The 19,288-nt window shown below is 32.9% G+C and overlaps 1 protein-coding gene across 1 annotated transcript; it reads right to left on the bottom strand.

The window, feature by feature from the left end:
* Positions 1-4,435: 4,435 nt before the first annotated feature.
* Positions 4,436-18,411, bottom strand: LOC127721721 (uncharacterized). The gene is made up of 6 exons (XM_052228516.1): positions 14,961-18,411; positions 13,839-13,979; positions 11,131-11,175; positions 9,328-9,481; positions 7,645-7,758; positions 4,436-4,788 (listed from the first exon to the last, which is right to left on the bottom strand). The coding sequence occupies exons 1-6, from the start codon at positions 15,137-15,139 to the stop codon at positions 4,753-4,755; spliced, it is 669 nt and encodes a 222-aa protein (XP_052084476.1). The 5' UTR covers positions 15,140-18,411; the 3' UTR covers positions 4,436-4,752.
* Between the last annotated feature and the right edge of the window lie 877 nt (positions 18,412-19,288).

The following is a 19,288-nucleotide window of genomic DNA, read 5'->3' as shown; positions in this document are numbered from 1 at the left end:
ATGCCCTAATTGACCAAAGCTGTAATAGTGAGTTTTATATAATTTATTAATTGACATTTAACTGATTTTGAATCGGAAATCATTTTGAAGACGAAAGTACAATACATTTGCAGCAGTAAAATATAGCTTATAGTCTAAACGTAAAGCAATGCTTTTATTTAGTAGCACCGATAACTAATCGTTTACAACATCATACATGCCCTTTATAGCTTGCTGTTCGGTGTGAGCCAATGTTCCGTGTTGAAGGCCGTACCTTGACCTATAATGGTTTACTTTTATAAATTGTAACTTGGATGGAGAGTTGTCTAATTGGCACTCATACCACATCTTCCTATATCTATATAGTTTTTGTGTTTATCAAATTCTAAAGGGCTTAACTAAAAAGACGATCTCGAATTAACTGGGTTTAAGAAAATATTATGACATCAAGAGAATATTCAGAACTAATATTCAAGTCGAAGAAGGGTGTCATGGCAATAAGAAAAGAGATTATAAGAAAAGAACACAAAATATAATAGTAAATAAACTGTGTCGAAATAGTCAGCAGCTCCTGTGGCATTAGTCGCAGTTGAATATATATTTTTACTATTAATATACCTCGATTGTGTTTTTTTATTATCGTTATAAAGTTGTCACAAAAACGCATCGCGTATTATACTCACTATCACGTTAAAGTTTCCTGTAATTTGTAACCTATTGGCAGCTATCAGTTATGAAGTTGTCGACAATAATATAATTGTAATCAGTATTAGTTCAAATCAAAGATTTAACCTTAATGAAGGAACAAGTACACATGTGTCAAAGAGTAAACACACACACCTAAATGTAATACTGTAAACGACGAATTCAAAAATTTAACACATGAACTCAGGTTTATTGTGCCTTCATTAAAACAAATAAATGAAAAGATCACATAAGGACTAAAGTCTACTATATGATATGAGACTTTACAGGCAAATCACAATGAGAAATCAAATTCTCAATTGTATGTCTTTTAACAATGAATTTGTTTTGATTTTCCTACATATCATTTAGTACTAAAGGAGTTTTGAAAATGGAGAGAGAATAATGCCAACAAATTATAGTGCTCTAACTTTAACTTTCTTTTGTAGTTTGCCAAAGATCTGAAGAAGCAGATGTCTTATTTGCTGTGGATACTTCGAATGGTTGGACAAACTTAGACTTAGCCACCAAAGTGCCTACGATAATAAATAAAATATTATCCGGACTCAAACTCGGACCGATGAACACACAAATTGCCTTGTTAACGTATGCATCTTCATCAAATCAACGGTTTGATTTTAATAAGTACAATGACGAAACTAATCGACCAAACGTACAAAGACAGTTGTCGTCTTTTGTTAAAACTACAGATACCAATACCAATATTACAGCCTTGATTAACAGCGCCAATGCGTTATTCTTTGATAGTGCAAAAGGTGCACGTTTGTCAGCAAAGAAGTTTCTTGTTGTCTTTTCAAATTACCAGAATGATATGCCAATTGAGAAAGTACACTTATTGAAACTTTAAAAGAAAATGTAGAAATATTCGTGGTTGGACTTGATCAGAGTGATGAACAGTATGAGGTTATGTTAGAAATAGCATCGACGTCATTTCATATAGGTATAGATGGTGACATGACGGTGAACTCGATTGATACATACATATCATCACTGTTAGAACAAATTAATATTGTTCATTGCGATCTTCGATGATGCATAAGCAATTGTGTTAATCTTGAACACCTCTTATTTTTTTTTAATTATAAGAGCTTGTATGTCTCTTCTAACATGTGCAAATAGAATGACAAATGTCACATTTAAATCTCAATTGCAGTCGAAAATGTTAAAGTCTTGTGAACCCATTCAAAAATAAAACGCTATTCCAACTAATTCAAGAGATTTTACGTTACGGATGAGTCTTGTGAAGACGTTATAAGCAATTGGCACGTACATTTGATTACTTTTGTTTATATTGTATCGTTAATGAAATCATTACAGTTTTGTCTCTATCCACAAGTGTTTCGTCGCTTTTTTTTTTATTTGTTTGTGAGTTTTTAATATAGACTAGACATTTTCGTAAAATAATTCACCTTATTATAGAGTTTTGTTACTTTGGTAGTAGAGTAATTCAACTGTTCACAAATATACCGAAATGCTTGTTTTTTTTTTTTAAATTTAACTCTTACAGTTAAAGACTCATAATTGCCGGTAACTGCATACTCATACGACTAGTTAAGCTTGTAGAGATATATACATGGACCAAGCATAACAAATGCTGTTTTCTTCTTTGGTGGGGTTCATGTTGTTCAGCCTTGAGTTTTCTATGTTATGTTTTGTGTACTATTGTTTGTCTTTTGGTTCGTTTTTTACCATGACGTTTGTGAGTTTATTTTTGACTAATGAGTTTGAAGGTTCCTTTGATATCAATTGCCTTTCTTTTATTTCACTCTCAATTTGAATAGCTTTTACATTCCTTAATTTTGTGTTTTTGTTATTCAATTTGTCTTGAAAATATGACAACTCGGCACACGACCAACTCACACACTCAAACTCTCTCACTTATTATTAGAGCTTGCATCACTTTATCAAACTCGCACCCGCACAGAAGAAAAAAACTAGCACCACTGAGAAATGTTTTTATCATCAGTGTTCTAGGTTGTCTTCCTCTTCTCTGAGTTATTTCTTCCATTTTGGGAGCACCTGTGTAACACACTAATTGTACATTCAGAAGCCTATGGAAGAACACCTGACAAACTATACACATTTCAAGTAGTCTTCAAGCCGCGCTCGCGTGTACACGAACAGCAGGCAAAACATGTAGGATCCACTTCTATGCGGAAAAATTGTCGATGGGATATAGAAATAAGTATATTTGCATATATATTTAAATGGCTGCCGTCATGACAAGACAATATGGCCGCTATGCAAATTAGCAAAGTGCTCATAATTTTGCCATAACGTAGGCATGATGTATTTCAATCAACAATTATTTAGTTGATGTTTTTTTCTCGGTATTTTCACAACGCCACTTATTGTTGTGCCTGTCTAAACGCAGTGTTTGCATTGGTGTTGTCAGTTAGATTTTGATTTATGATTTTGAATATTCCTTGTTATCTCCGACTCTAGTGTTCACTAGAAAGATTTTAATATCCCTTCTTCAATGCACATTGAAATAACTCTAGACGATTTCGAGTGTGACATTCGGTATGTTTATTTATGTTAACTTTTCTAAATCGCTCGATGCTACATTTGAACATGTGTAATTTTGGCTGCCATCAACATTTTGATTATTTTAAATTACCTATGTACTTATATGTCTTTTGGATTTTTGAAAATTACTTTGAAAACTTTATAAAACCAAAGGCAGACTTCTTACATACATCACTTGTAATGACGCTGATTGTTTTTAACAGTAGGAATGACATTCTTAAAATGGTAGTTAAAATGGTGATATATGGCTTCAAGACAACTAATACAGCTAAAACAAGTTTGTTTAACCTCTTGAATTTGTTTGATAATATATGATGATTTGATTTTCCTGGTTGCTGTATAATTGTATTAAATACCCCAAATTATCCATTCACTAAATGAAATCTATTGTCATCATGACATGGTCAAATCAAGACATTCTAGATTAAAAGAATATTATGTTCTATAATAAATATAGGACAGTAAACAAGATTACACCAACCACCAACATATGATTCATATGAATATAATAGACGTGCACACACACACGATAAAAAAACAAACACCGAACAACGTATGAAACAGATAGCTACCACAATAAATAAATCTAAGTCTTATACAACACTTCCTATGAATAATCCCTAAGAATCTTCGACTTATACATGCATTGTTGAAGGCGGAGGCAATTGTAGTTTTGAGTATCAATTATGAATAACTTAGTATGCCTGCATGTTTACACCGGTTTGATTGCTCGTCGATTTCAATTGTCATTCTAATCAAATTTTACTAACAATGATACGGCCCTTTTCACCGGATTTTTGTAATGTCTTCCTATGTTGTATTGTTTCACCACTGTCCCAGGTTAGGCGAGGGCTGAGCGCTCACAAACATGTTTAACCCTGCTACATTCTTTATGTGCATGTATCAAGCCAGGAGGCTGTAGTTCAATGTTTGTCTTTGGTTTATGCATGTAACATTAATTTTCTGTGAATTGTTTTGTTAAAAACTATGCCGTTAGTTTTCGCAATTGAGTTTTTCTCATTGTTGAAGGCCGTACGGTTGCCTATAATTGATTACATTCACTTCGTTTGATCTTTGATGTAAAGTTGTCTTGTTGGCAATCAAGCCACATCTTCTTTTTTTATTTACTCTAGATCCGGAAACTTTCTTAAAGCTGAACATGGTTTACAGTAGAAATAAAAATAAAAAAACACATTAAAAAAAAAAAACAATAGTCAACAGCTAATGCTAGATACAAAACTTATTGTATAGTAAAAAATAATACACATTATTACAGAACGACATATTCTATGTTGCACAGTTATAAAAAAATCATCACAATATATTAAAAAAGGATTGTACATATTGTAAATTGAAAATGCAGTTGCAGCAAACGGACATAGACGTATTCATTTGCATTACACGCTTGAACAGATGGTCTTTACTATCCAATTAAAAATAACTAAAAATCAATTTTCTTGTTTTCGTTCGTCTGACTACTTTTTGCGGTATTCTGTTATCTTAATGGCCTATTCTAAACCAAGTTAATGTCATCTTTGGCTACAAAACCAGACGCTTTTCCATTTTGTAAAAACCCTACAAATATAATAAGGGTAATTGATATTTTTGTATTTGCATCAAAATGAATATATATAAACTATTTTGATCTGAGCGTCACTGATGAGTCTTATGTAGACGAAACCCGCCTCTGGTGTATCAAATTATAAGCCTGGTACCTTTGACTATTATAAAAAGTTTTATCGGAACAAATGACACAAAAAAGAAATAACATTTGCATGAGATAAATGTCAGATAGAACATAAAGTAACGACTAATTAATTTGGGGTGCGGTAAATTAATTATTTTTTAAGAACTTATCAGGGGTTCCCATCGGGAGCGAGTTTAATCCCGGATCACGCTTATTGATTTGTCTAAATACAGTATCCTGCTTAATATTGTAATAATACTGTAGCGCCTGTATTACCCGTGTCCTGCCAAACTTCGTTCCCCGTTTTCACGCAAAATAGTTTGGACTTTTCACGTGTTTTGCTTAGAAAAAACCGACCAATCCCGCATCATGATTAGACCCAAAAGACTCCCACTGAACAGTAAATTAATTAGAATTGCAAAAAGACGAAAAGACAAACTGCAGTCTACAAAACAATTCACAGTCAACCAAAGATTGCGCAGAAGAAATTATACTCCATAGGTTTTGTGCCTTATCCTATCTGAATTAAAGTTTTACTATAGTCATGCTTCAGTAAGTTGTCGGGGAATGTTTTATCCACTGTAAAAAATGAGATGACACTTGAGTATTAATTAATGAGACAGTAATCTAATAACACCAACAAATAACAACTCATTGTCTAAGTGGTCAGCATGTAGTTCAAAAGAAGTAGGAGATGCCTGTGCAATATTTCAAACTCTGAGTTGTCTGAAGTTAATTAAAAAAAAAGATGAATTGCACCTGAGACAAGCACTAGCAAGTCTGTTGACACGGGACCAGCATATGTAATTCAGGCGCATGTAAGAGTGTTTTTTTTTATTACACATTATTCTGCGCATCATAAGCTGTTATGATCAGACCAAACACACTACATCTTGAAACAATTACTAGTACTTAAAATAAAGTTCTGTTTGATAGCCTAATGATTGGTAAGATTTTATTGGCTTTGACGAGTTTTACAACATAGAACACGTAACGTACATTTACTTCAAACAAATGCACACGGAAGAGCAGAATTCGAATCAATATGGGTATTCCTAACCTGATCGATGAATAAATTGTTATAGGATCGCCTCGAAAACACTTTGTGATAAGGGGACGACCATTTGATATTCTGGGGGGGGGGGGGGGGGGGGGGGGGGGGGGGGGCAGGAGGATTTGTTTTTGATCGGTTATTTATTTTTGTAAACTAAGAGGACAGATTATCTATTTTCTGCACTGTTGAAGCAAGATTTTTCATTTTCATTAAACCAAGGACTGATTATTTATTTTCACAACTATATTTATAATATTTGAAAACATACAATTTTTAAATTCATTTTTTATTATAAATAATAAATGAGTAGTCCAATCATTATGTACCATTTAATCAGAATTAATCATCATCATCTGTAGAAATGAATCTTCCGAATTCCCAACTGCATATACATGTATTGCATACATACAAGATATTAAAGTTTGGCTGTAATAAGTGTCTTTTATTGTATTGCAAATCATTTATGCCAAGCGGAGCGAGTCTACAAAAAATTTGAAGGGTTTTGGAGCCGCTGAAGGCCCCAAGTTGCTGTAGAACTAATGATGCAAAATGTGTTTCCCATACCCTTTCTTAATCTGAAAATGAAAGTTCTGTTTTAATCATTTTTTGACAATATTTTGGTCTCAAAGCAACATGTATAGATTCAGTGTAAGACTTTTTTAGGAGTTTTTAGGAACAACATCAAAAGACAAAGATAAAGCAAAAATTTGATTCACATAGTTAAGTATGTGGCTGCTGTTTTTTTTTAAACTCTTGATCAAGTTAATAACAAAATTACTAAATTACAAAAGGAATGCAACACTAACAGAATACAGAAGGGCAATCAATGAACAAAAGACAAATAAATAAGAAACATTGATCCTCAAAAAACAGGAGCTACGTCTGAGGGAGAACAGAACTTGCTTCTTGCAAGACACTTGCCGTGAAAACAATTTGATATGAAGACAAGCTTTTGGTTTTGAAATTTCCTACATGAGGCATTTGCCTGAATGTAGTTACTGCCATATGTAATAAAAGTGAGTTAAGTGTTCCTGAGACAATATACCTCAAGTTAAATGAAACCCACTTTTCAGACATTTCAAGTATTTTAAATAATATTTATACTTTTATTATTCAAAGATTTGGGAAGTGATTCCCGATTTTTTTTGAAAAAAAAGTTGAATTTTATGAAGAATCTGGTGCAATCTCATGCTCTCAAATAGACCTGCCAAGTTATTTATTTTTAATACATTGCAAGTCAGGTTATTTATTTTCAACCTACCACAGAACAAACCATTTATTTTTGTGATTATCAAGGCTGAGTTATTTATTTTCAAAATCCTCCTGCCCCCCCCCCCCAGAATATCAAATGGTCGTCACCTAAGCGTCAATACTCAAAACTGACATTATTATGCTTTCCTTTTGCTTATCTGCATTGCGCACAATTCAATTCATTTTTCTCATTATTTCCTAAGTTGAAATCATACCACCAGTAATTATCTTACATATCATAAGAAACAAAATAGTATACATAGCTATATTCACTGATGCATTTTCTCAGTAATGACCGATTATTTGTAAAAAACTTATTATTATGTATGGTTCTAAAACGTAAAATTGACTAATAATAAAAACCACAAAACAACACGAAAGTATATAACACCAACATTATATTCACAAAATTTATGTAATTGTTAAGATCTAAACTTACACAAACACCCATAGAACACCAAATACAGCAGCATGTTTTGTTAACTATTGCAAATCCTTGATCTAAGTATAGGTTTTTATATGAATTACCGAATCCGACGTAAAGAAAAATAACCTGAAAGACAAAACATACAAAGTTTGGCTGTGTTGTATATGATAATATATGTCTCTCGACTATGAGGTTTCAGCCTGCATTTAAAGTATTCGTATTGGCATTTGTTATATTCATGCTGACTGTAAGTTGTAGTTTTCTTTTCAACATTTTCTGTTTCAATCAGTCCTGGGTTTCGTTTCAATGACTACAACCAGAAACTACATTTGTATATGAAGAGATATTTCTTAACAATGATTATGTGTGTCAATCCCTGTATAATGACGAAGTTCAGGTTTGATTATTACCCGTGTTGTGTAGTATTACAAATACTCCGTTTGTGGTGCGCCTGAAAGAGGCGGAACGTACAGATTATGTAACTGGTAACTGGTACTTTTGATATCGGTATCGGATTCGACCCGGAACTCGCCAATTACTGGTAATATTAATTATTTGAAAATAGAGTATTTTTGTTATCAGCACCATTGTCCTATATAAGTTAAAAATGCAATTGAAATCTTTGATTCGTCGTTTTGACGTCATGTCGACTAAGACATTTGACCTCGTTATTGTAGTAGTATAGATTTTTAATAATAGATAAACACACGGTTCTAATTTTAATTTGCACGACACATATCAAATGGTTTTGTGATTTCTGTGTCGTTTTGGGTTGCAGTTCCTTTGACATACACATATATTATTTTATTTGGATTGTAATAGTACCATCTATGTACGTATGATAACGCAATGTGCACGAATCTTTTTAAACAGAACACATGGTAATGTTCGAAAAAACGTGTGTTTATTATACAAAATCAACCAGTTATGCAATTGTCATTATCTTTCAGGTTTTGGAATTTTTCGTGCTTTTCTGATTTACTTCTATTTACTAACAAGCTTAACGCTGTACTATTAAAATTTACGCCTATGGAAAGCGTAACCCTCTTACGTGTATTTACCATTATTATGTACGAATGAATAAATGCTTACTAATGACTGTTCCCATGCGATTATCAAAATCCCAAGGAACTCATACTATCTCAATTCACTATTGGCTTTGGAAGTTTCTATTGGATTGGTTAAAGTTTAGAAGAGGATGGATATGTAGAGTTAGGGTTGCACTGCATTAATTATGATTTCAATATTCGGATTTACGTTTACAGTTGTCTACTGTGTATAGTAATACAATTGAATTGACTTTCTTTCTAATAGAGAGACACATGCTGCAGGGTGACTGTTAGGCCACGTTTTATTGGAATGAAAACATTACATTCAATGTCGACACCGTTGACTCCCAAAAGAGCGTCTGTAAATCATTTAAAATAAATCATACCGTAGGAATGGTTTGCCAAAAATATAAAGTACCAACAAAATGTCAATGACATTTTCAAATGTAGTGTAACTGTCTCGCATAATGTACGTCTTACGGGAAAGATTTAACATAATAATTACTTTTAAGTTGTTAACATTTACCCCACTTGGTCTCTAATGGATAGTTGTCTCAATGGCAAATATACCACGTATTCTAATTTTCATATGTTAGTTTTGTACTAAAATTAAAGTGTGTATTTGTAATTGTTTAATTTAACTTACTGATATATTATTTTTCAATGCTTCCTTCAATGCCATCTGCAACAAGTGCTCTTCTATACCTTTCATTCTATATGTTTCAATTACATAGATATAGTTGACGTATAAACTACCTTCTCCAACAGTTTCATCAAGACCATTGTTCAAACAGGATAATCTAAACCATAAGTAAAATTTCAATGTTTTATCTCATCTGTGAACAAGTACAATCGATATTCCTAAATTGTAAAACAATATTACATAAAATGAGAATCATTCTATACATAGAGAATAATACATGACAACATCCGTATCATATGCCGTATCATCCCGAGGGCCTTTAGGCCCGAGGAATGATATTGGTCGAGGGTGATACGGCATGTATAACGGATTTTACCATGTTTTATACGCTTTATCATATATCTAAACAGGAGAGTATATATGAACTGCTTTCTGATCCCTAGCACCTGGGTTACCTTCAGAATTACTTTTGTCTTCTTTTAAGCTTTAAAAGAATTGCTTAATTTTTCACCCGAAGCACATGGGTTACCTTACAATTTGCGTCCTGTTGTTCATAGAAATATTTTGTTAATTGTATTTTATGTGTTTTGTATGGTATTTAATCTGTCATTGAGTTCTTGTTTATAGTCAGAAAATATGAAAGCTCGACGTCTGTGACGTCACATGCCAAACAATGACGTCACGCCCTAATGACCGTTTCATTTAGGACCCTAAGGAAAAACATTTCTTGAGAAGCTTGCATAAATTTAAACATGATCTTCATGTAAATTTAGTCGGAAACACTACTGTCATAAATGAGAAATTTGAGTAGGGGTGTGATAAAGGGTAGGGGTGTGAAAAAGGATAAGAGTGTGATAAAGGGGTGTGATAAAGGGTGCGCATCAAAGTTGAGCTATACGGATTAAATAGCAGGCTATTTATCAAATTATTAAAAACTACTGTATATACTACTAAATATATGATAAAGAATTATATGAGACTATCATATTTCTTATATATAATACATAAACATATTTAAATGTTCATTAACAGTTTCAGCAACATAATACAAATGGTTTCCAAAATCGTCATAAATAGGACATCTTCATAAAACATGCGCTTTGTCTTCCATCAAACTACCATACACTCTTTATTCTAAAACAATATTTTAGTATCTCCCAGTCTCAATCTTCAGTTGGGCTACACCACATCTACATTTGGTGAAAGCACTTCTATGAAAGGCAAAGTTATTTTGTGTTTGGTGGAGTGTTGGCTCACTTGCAATTATACCACATTTTCTTTTTATGCCCCATTTATGGGCATTATGTTTTCTGGTCTGTGCGTCCGTTCGTATGTTCGTTCGTTCCTCCGTTTGTTAGCTCATCCGTTCGTTCGTCTGTCCCGTTTCAGGTTAAAGTTTTTGGTCGAGGTAGTTTTTGATGAAGTTGAAGTCCAATCAACTTGAAACTTAGTATACATGTTCCTTATGATATGATCTTACTAATCATTAATGCCAAATTAGAGTTTTACCCCATTTTCACGGTCCACTGCACATAGAAAATGATAATGCGGATGGGGCATCCGTGTACTAGGGACGCATTCTTGTTTCTATTATATTGATTCCTATTTAGAAAAAATAGAACTCACAACAGGGGCTCTTGATATATTTACCTAATCTGTTATGGTAAACTATATTTGAAATTAAGACAAAATAGTTGATTAAAATTTCAAAATCTAACAAGGAAATAATGGTGCTATGATGTAGAGGTTGTATTCCTTACATGATAATACATGTATTTACGATTTAAATAATTGATAACTGCTTACCCACATAGATCGGTACATCCAAATTCTGTTTCATAATCACTTTTTCTGGAAAGAGAATGAATAGAAAATGAATATTAAATTAATTGTTTCAAATATTAAAAAATATTTAAAAAAAAAAACATGTGTATGATATGACATCTGTTTGCATAACCAACAAGACTATTAGGATGACTGGATGTAGAAATATGGTCACATTGGTCTTCTTCCGACCGGAAGTAAAACCCTTACCAAAGTGGTGGATCATTTGACAGTGCGGGATGTATAAATGCGCAGTCACGTCGGATCAGAATGGGGATGTTATACACGAGGGGTTGTTAAGGGAGAGTGCCACGAGTTTAGCACGTTAAAGAAAACTCGAAAACACTCTTTAAAGGGGTTTGCACCATTTTGTTGTCCATATCTTGTATGTCCTAATTTTTCAGTAACTTTTCAATTTTTTCTTCCTTTATTCATATAAGCACCTATTGCCGGACCTACTCATTGTATCAAATGTAAACTGGTTCTAAACATGCATGAAATATTTGCCACTGGACATTTAGAAATAGATAATCAATCACAACTTACAATAGTTTCTGTAATAAACTGTATTGAGTTATAAAGTTAAAAAAAAACATCATTGTAGTAAACCCATCAACTTTTTTTTTCTTAAAACGAACAAGTCATTGATTACTAAATGAACAGAATCGCGCTGATGATTTGTGTTCAACAAGAGGTCGCCGATATTTCGACATCCCATTTGTCCAACATCCCACCAGTCCGACCCTCATTAGTCCGATGCTCCAATTGTTCGAAAACTTTAGGTTATTTACTGTGGTAATAGAAACACCATGACCATATGCATATAAAGCAATCAAGAATTTGCAAGTTTTGTTTAACTAATGCAATGTGTGTTCCTTATCGGAACACATTCTATTAAAAGGAAAAAAGATCAGCCATCATCAGTGTTGTTTCTGAACGTGAAGAATAGTGTACACGTAATTTAATCTCAGATACCGTCCAAAGAGAAAAAAAGGTGTCATTTCACCATAAAGAGGGACTACTAGTATTATTTCAATGCATTATTGTTTCCATCATCTACACTGTGCACGAGTTTAAAATTGTGTTTGTAACACCGATAGTAAACTGTTCAATCGGTGATAAATGTTTCTATATATACAAAGGAGACTTTATTGAGATTGAAATGTGTCGTGAAACATTTGCCACTGGACATTAGAAAAACAAAAAATTACCAATCATGTACAAATAGTCATGTGCATGAAATTTTTGCATAAGCGATATATTTGTAATGGCATATTTATAAAACAACAAAGCTTGTTCTGTACATAATTATTTTCATGCACGTTCTGTGTTGCCTCTTTAAAATCACAACTTATTGTTTGTCTTTTAAACAACACAAGCAAACATGCGTATAATTAACCACACTACTTCTCTCAACAATGATAAAACGATGTACCTGTGTTTTTTATTTACCAGCACGTTATTTGTTATCGTATACCCAAATCAGATTCTTTACGGAGAACGCGCCAAACTTTATAAAGTTCAATTTCGTTTACCAGTATTCCCACTGTCTTAATAGTTCATGGATTTGCATTGTTGCATAAAGACAAACTATACAGATGTTTTTCTCACAAAAATTCTGTACGCTAAACCGTTATGAGTGTTGTTTCGTAGTCCATGTTATCATGGTTATTGTTCCGGTTATATTTTAACAGTACATATTGATGAAAATTACAAAAAAAAAAAAAAAAATTGAGAATGGAAATGGGGAATGTGTCAAAGAGACAACAACCCGACCAAAGTGCAGACAACAGCCGAAGGCCACCAATGGGTCTTCAAAGCAGCGAAAAACTCCCGTACCCGGAGGTGTACTTCAGCTGGCCCCTAAACAAAAATGTATACTAGTTCAGTGACAATTGACGTCATACTAAACTCCGAAATATACACAATAAACTAGAATTAAAAATCATACAAGACTAACAAAGGCCAGAGGCTCCTGACTTGGGACAGGCGCAAAATGCGGCGGGATTAAACATGTTTTTTGAGATCTCAACCGTCCCCCTATACCTCTAGCCAATGTAGAAAAACAAACACACAACAATACGCACAGTAAAACTCAGTTCAAAAGAATAGTTTACAAAAGAAACTAAACAAAATGACAATGATACATAAATTATCAACGGACTACTAGCAGTTACTGACATGCCAGCTCTAGACCTCAATTAAACTGATTGAAAGATCATGTCTTCATCATATGAATATCAAATACAATCCCTCCCGTTAGGGATTTAGTATTATACCATCATAAAATATATGAGAAGAACATAACCCGTATCATGACAAAGTATTACAATGTCACATAAAATTCAAAGTATTACAATGTCACATGAAATTCAAATATGGGATTCGAAAACAAGTTTGAAAAAACTTATATAAATACGTCTCCCGGTTATATTAATTATACACTCAAAACACTTTTGGTTTAATTGACAGCTGGTATAATATGTTGTAGCGTTGTTGGTTTGGTTTATTTTATGCTAAGCTTGGCATGTTGCTAATTTTTATTTCAAATCAAGTACATTGTAGAAATGCCAACGCGTCAATACAAATATTGTTCAAAAACTCCCACCAGTCATCTCCCAAAAACAGAAAAGATTCATAGAAATGTTTTTAAAAGCATTCGATAAAAATTTTAAAACTATATCACTTACACAGGGATCATATCTGCAGGAAATGATAATGTCAATATCCCTACCGGGTCACCATTGTACTCTGCTATAAAGTTGCGTTCGTAGAACCAATCATCTTGTTCTTCGTGGTTTCTTTCCGTGATTCGCTTAATGGTGCTTATACTGTGGAATAAAAACATATATAAACATATAGTGTGACGTCGATTTACACTGAACTAGTTCGCCTTTTTGTGTAGAGATCAACTGAAGCCAGCCTCCGGGTGCTTTTCGATGTGTTGTTGACCCATTGGTGGCCTTCGAAAGCTTTTCGATGTGTTGAAGACCAATTGTGGCCTGATTTGGTCGGGTTGTTGTGACACATTTCCCATTTCCATTCTCAATTTTGAAAACAATGTGTTACTGATTATGTCACATGTCTTAATTTACAAAAAATGATTATAATTTGTCGCGGTTTCTGTTGATCAAGGAGATAAAATAAATATTACTCGTTTGGTAATACAAACAAAAATGAAATGAGCAAAGGAATATTTAAGGAAAAGTATAGGCACTTTCATAAGTAGTATATCGGACACGCGATCAGCTCGGTTGACTGTTATGTGTTCAACGTTCAGTTGCAAATATTTCAAGACAGGAAAATATTGTTTAAATCTTACAAGTAGATGAACAAATGGTTGACCGAAATAACGCCTGAAAACTATGATTGGTCCTGAACATGTTGCTTTAAGCAACACGACGGGTGCCACATGTGGAGCAGGATCTGCTTACCCTTCCGGAGCACCTGAGATCACCCCCAGTTTTTGATGGGGTTCGTGTTGCTTAGTCTTTAGTTTTCTATGTTGTGTAATCTGTACTATTATTTGTCTGTTTGTCTTTTTATTTTTGGCCATGGCGTTGTCAGTTTGTTTTCGATCTATGATTTTGACTGTCCCTCTGGAATCTTTCGTCCCTCTTGGATAGGGCGTAATTTTAACATATCATAAATCAAGGAACCACGTACAGCCACGCGCAAGCAGAAGCGGCGCATGTGACCGTACGTCTAGACCTCAGTCCATCTTTGAGGTAACAAATGTAACAGAAAAAGCGACATGATCGTTTGCACTACTTTTAAAATTGTCAGAATTGCATTGCCTAGCAGCTACTTACCTTCCTGCACTGGTAGCATGTATGTATTCGGCCTTTTTCGCTTCTACCTTTAGGTCTGCAACAAATTTACAATCATTTTCGCTTCTTGTCATGGTCCGAATATTGACTGGAACCTCATTATTTGTAGTGACGACATTGCTATTAGAATTAGTTGGTTCACGTATTATAACATTTGTCATATTACCATGTTGTGTTTACATTAATTTTACAATACACAACTGGAAAATGTGTATGAAGTATTGATCTGTTTATATATGTGTAATTTAAATGTATAAATACACGATAGTAATGTTTACCTGTTCTTGATCAGTCAGAGGGTTCTATAGTACATTGTCTATTTAAATGTAATCTTTGATAATTAAGCACACAATAAAAGGGAATAGCAGGTGACAAAATTTTCTGAAACCTCTGCAACAAAAATTGATGCAAAAGAGAAAGTATGAGTTAGTTGTTTAAATTGAAGAACAAAAATGCATACAGCCTGTGTAACTTCATTTCGTTGAAGTAATATATATTTGTCATTTAGATATAAGAATAAGGAGATGTGGTATTAATTGTCTAAACTGTTTAAATACTGCATATACTGTTACTTTAGTTAAAATACGATAGACAAAATAAGGAGAATGATATATAAACTAGGAAACATTTATTCAAATTTATGATTTAGACATTTTATTTTAATGACCCATATACGCATGTCGTTAGATGGTTCACTATTAACATTATATCAATTTTCAGCCTAACCATCAGAGCTTTTAACCGATGAAACTGTTACATGTAAATTCAAAATTGAAGGTAAAAAAATGGTCCTGGATAATTATCTTCCAAAACTGCGACTGATTATTTCGACAAATTTAAAAACGTGTCCACTTTGGCCTGTAATTGGCTGACAGACTTGTGTAAAACACTGATTTTACATTCGAACCAAATTTGGATGCCAGAATGGCATCCAGATCCTCTAATTAGTTGTCACACATCTATCAATTAATTTTCATCAGCACTGATTACTGTATATGTTCTCACTTCTCCTACACCTGGTTAACTAAACTTTCTTTTTTTCGTATCTGTGGAACAGGAAAATATTTCTATCACAAAACGTGATTTATTTTAATTGTACGCTACATCATTATGTAGAAAAAAATCTGGTTTATAAACTTGAAAGTACATCCGATTGGAATATGCTGCTATGGTAACTGTGAATTCAAATTTAACTGCGTTTTGCCGCTGGAACGATAGTACTCTCGTCTATGGACAATGGTTTTATTTTCACAAACATATCTCATAAACTAAGTGCGCCGTGAAAGTCACTTTGGAGACGACCCTTTTCATATTAATTTGTCAACAGTCGGTTTCAACACTTTCCGTTAATCTCTCATAAGACTATCCACTAGTCTAAGATTTAAAATGAAGTAAATGTAAGAAATTATAAGCAACCGTACTGCCTTTCTCAATGAGAAAATAAATCACATACTGTATAGTCGGCTGTTAAGGCCCTGTCTAGAGGTATGTGAAACGAAGCAAACTAGAAAAACTAACTGCCTAATTCATAAAAAGGTAATTGATGCAAAACGCATAGCATAACTTTGTTAACACATATAGCAGACATGTAAAACAACTGACTAAATAAATTAAAAAAGATACCAATAAATCTAACATGTACGCCAACAAAAAAGCTCCTGTTGTTCATTGTAATTTTGACTAAACCGCCAACAAAAAAGTTTCTGTAGTACTTATATGTTGTATATTTTCAAAGACGCCGACATTTTTTTTTGTAGGTGATTGTACATACCGTAAATAGTATACACTTTTTCGATAAAAGTTCAAATAAAGTTAAATATACATACGCAATGGAAATTAAACAGTAAAACCCTCTTGTGTCTGAAACTAACGCCAACATACATAGAACATACCTATTTAATAACAACTGCCATATTCGTGACTTAGTACAAGACATTTTAAGAAAAAAAAATTGTTTGTTGAAATGACTAGACAAACCTCCTGCTTATATGACAATGTTAAAAAATATATCAAATGACAATACTACAGACAGAAATACAGCACAATCACACTCAGGAACACTCATCACCGAGAAACGCACAAACAAATAATATAATTGTCGACACTGTATGCCAATAAGGATCATCTTTAAACTTTGATGTTTCACTTTCTCATGTTGAAGGAACATTGTTGTCTACACTGACATCTTATATAGCTGGCGTAAAGTTAATGAAGAAACTTTGACTATTGTGTCATGTGTACTATTATTTGTGTGTTTGTCTTTTACATTTTTAGCCATGGCGTTGTCAGTTTATTTTCGATCTATGAGTTTGAATGTCCCTCTGGTATCTTTCGCCCCTCTTTTACTACTGTTTTTTATACGTATTAGAACTTTTAAGTGGTTCTTTGTTATGCAATTGTTGAGGTATAAAGGTTTGAACGGTTTTCATTTAAATATCAATAACATCAATACATCTACTTACTTTATTTAGGTAAAAACTATAAATTTTGTGATCTTTATGTCATTTCGAGGGAACAAAAATTGCCGCCATGAGGAGTCGACTGGCAATTTTAATTATTTGTAGGACATTTTGCGCTGAATGATTTGCTGAATTTCTTTAATTTGAAAAAAAATGAAAGCCAAAACTGTATAAAATGAATCAAACAGATTTGGATTTAAGACAATTATTCCTTTTAGTTGTTCACTAAATTGGTCAAATACATATCGTGTTATTCTAAACATTTGTGTTTACAGTCAGATTATATTTATTCATAAAGATAACGAGATAATAAACAAAATTTTCGTTTTAATCCCATGTTCTATTTTTAGTCTTGGCAGCCACGTTTAATTACCAAGAATATGTTATAAAGTTTTATACGCCTTTTTAAATGTGTGTAAACTATTATGTCAGTTTAAAAATATATTGAATTCTCTGAAATGTTGGTGAAACTGAAACGGACCGGATTAATTGCCCGATAAGTATAGACACAAATATTTTATAATTCCATTTAAAGTGAAACTTGATGTTGAAGATTGATTTTCATTTCCTAGCAATTGTTGTTCTATCCACAGCAATTCTCCATCGAATTTTACTCGTTTAATATTTGCATTGTTCAGAAGAATAATATTTGAAATAATTTGAAATTTAACAAGCCTTCTATTCTAAGTTCTTGCAACAATAATATGTTTGAAGTTGAAATTAACAATAATAGATACAGGTCCTGTTATATACTGTTCACTTTAGGAAGAGAAGCTGCAGTTGTTTATGAATATTTGACATTCCATAACTAATCCTTAAAAAACAAAAATAGATAGATATGAAATCAAATGTCCATGACATTAGTAGTGTGAAGTGATAGTTGTACATTTCCATTATAGATAACGCAATTGTTATCATGCATTCATACAATTTAACTAAATGTTGGAGTACTTCGTTGGAATTAATCAAATTTATATTTAAATTTAAAACCAAAAGTTTTATCACATTATATTAATTTTAAAAGGGGATAAGACCACTATAAAGTCACTTCTTTTGAAACCAAGAAAGGATGTGCAAACAATAAAATTACTTGTTTACTACTTTACAATTGTTGTAGACTAAAAAAAAAAGAAAGAAACTTGTTTATTAATATTTATTTTTTATATGAAAACTACATAAGACCCAATGCGCCATATCACTATCCTTCAGTTTAGGGAATAGTAAATACAGTGTCAAAATTATAATTTGTCATGCAATTTGAAAGACCACATTACAATGATCAACTATACTTAGTTTCAGGTTGTTGTAATCAACACTTCATGTTAAATTATCTTAAAGCTGTAACTTAAAAATGTAGTTATTTAAAACGTATACATTATTTCTGATTTTAGATAACTGTGTAACCGTGGTCACCACAGTAAACTATATTATAAATTGATCGAATGAATCATTCAAAATTAACATTTTGCGCTAGTGTCCTAGTCGCTAAACCGTTCCGAGATATACGACACTTGTGATGTCCATCGGTCAGTGACAGGACTTTCGCTTAATTTGTATGCAAAATATACCAACCCAGCAAAAGGTTCTTCTGCTTTAGAACCTACATCAAATGATATATTTCCAAGTCTATTATCCTTCTCAAGAAAGCAAAAGTCTTGAATTAAGCGTTGTTCCAAAGCAATCGCATACAGTTGAGGTCCAACATTCATTGAGTTGGCAGGAATTATGTATCTTGGTGTCACACAAAGGACAATTAACCCGTCGTATCCCTCCTTTTCATAGAAATTTCGCCATCTTGAATTTACACCATCAGCAAGCCTCCATGTACTAGGCTTTAAATCATCAAAGCCC

The sequence above is a fragment of the Mytilus californianus genome, unplaced genomic scaffold (assembly GCF_021869535.1).
Source record: "Mytilus californianus isolate M0D057914Y unplaced genomic scaffold, xbMytCali1.0.p SCAF_12, whole genome shotgun sequence".
Taxonomy (NCBI): domain Eukaryota; kingdom Metazoa; phylum Mollusca; class Bivalvia; order Mytilida; family Mytilidae; genus Mytilus; species Mytilus californianus.
The sequence above is the reverse complement of the archived record's forward strand: the minus strand, read 5'-3'. Positions and strand labels throughout refer to the sequence as shown.